General features: G+C 70.1%; 1 protein-coding gene across 1 annotated transcript in view; it reads right to left on the reverse strand.

Moving 5' to 3' along the window:
• SOX17 (SRY-box transcription factor 17) overlaps positions 1-842 on the reverse strand; it is a 21,047-nt gene that overhangs the window by 19,866 nt on the left and 339 nt on the right. Inside the window, exons 1-2 of the mRNA XM_027773875.1 lie at positions 767-842; positions 6-160 (exon numbers count right to left, since the gene is read on the reverse strand). The exon at positions 767-842 is cut by the window's right edge and continues 339 nt beyond it. Coding sequence (XP_027629676.1) covers positions 6-160; positions 767-842 — 231 coding nt within the window. The remainder of the gene's footprint in view (positions 1-5; positions 161-766) is intronic.

Below are 842 nucleotides of genomic sequence, written 5' to 3' on the forward strand. Positions count from 1 at the left end.
AAGACCCCTCCCCCCCCCCGCTCCAGCCGCTTCACCTGCTTGCGGCGCCGAGGCCGGTACTTGTAGTTGGGGTGGTCCTGCATGTGCTGCACGCGCAGCCGCTCGGCCTCCTCCACGAACGGCCGCTTCTCCGCCAGCGTCAGCGCCTTCCACGACTTGCCTGCACGGGCGTGGGAAGGGAGAAGGCGGGCTGACAGGCTGCGCTCCCGCCCCGGGACCCCACCTGCGCGCTCCCCTCCGCCCTGGAGCTGCGCGACCAGGGGCAGAACCGGGTCGGGTTAGAGCGAGATCTGGACGCGCGGTCTGAGCACTTGGGGAAGAGGCGTCCCCTAAAGGTCTCCCCACCTCCTTCCTTTTACCTACTGAAGCAGTTCCCGCTAACCCCTCTCGCCCGAGCGCTAGAAAAACCGAAAACGGCCCCTAGACGGAGAAGGGGCCGGGGGACCTGCTCGACCCACCCAGATCAGGGCCAGGGCTGCAGGCTGCCCCCCCGGCCCCTCAGACGCGCGGGACGCCGGCTACCCAGGGCGGTTGTTCCTGCGCCGCCGGCCACCTGGGCAGTCTGGGCACTGATGGCCATGGCCGGCAGCCGTCTGGAGGGCCGGGAAGCGGGGAGGGACGGAGGGCCCCAAGGCAGGACGTGGACATGGCCACAGCATACCCCGAGTCTGGGCCTAAGGCCCGCAGAAACACCTTTCGGACTCAAGGAGGCGGCTCAGCGATGCGCTCCGCGCGCCCGGCCGCCCGGGTCCCCGCTCGGACTCACCCAGCATCTTGCTCAGCTCCGCGTTGTGCAGATCCGGGTTCTGCTGCGCCAGCCGCTTTCGCTCGTCCCTCGCCCC

The sequence above is a fragment of the Tupaia chinensis genome, unplaced genomic scaffold (genome assembly GCF_000334495.1).
Source record: "Tupaia chinensis unplaced genomic scaffold, TupChi_1.0 Scaffold000046_3, whole genome shotgun sequence".
Taxonomy (NCBI): Eukaryota; Metazoa; Chordata; class Mammalia; order Scandentia; family Tupaiidae; genus Tupaia; species Tupaia belangeri.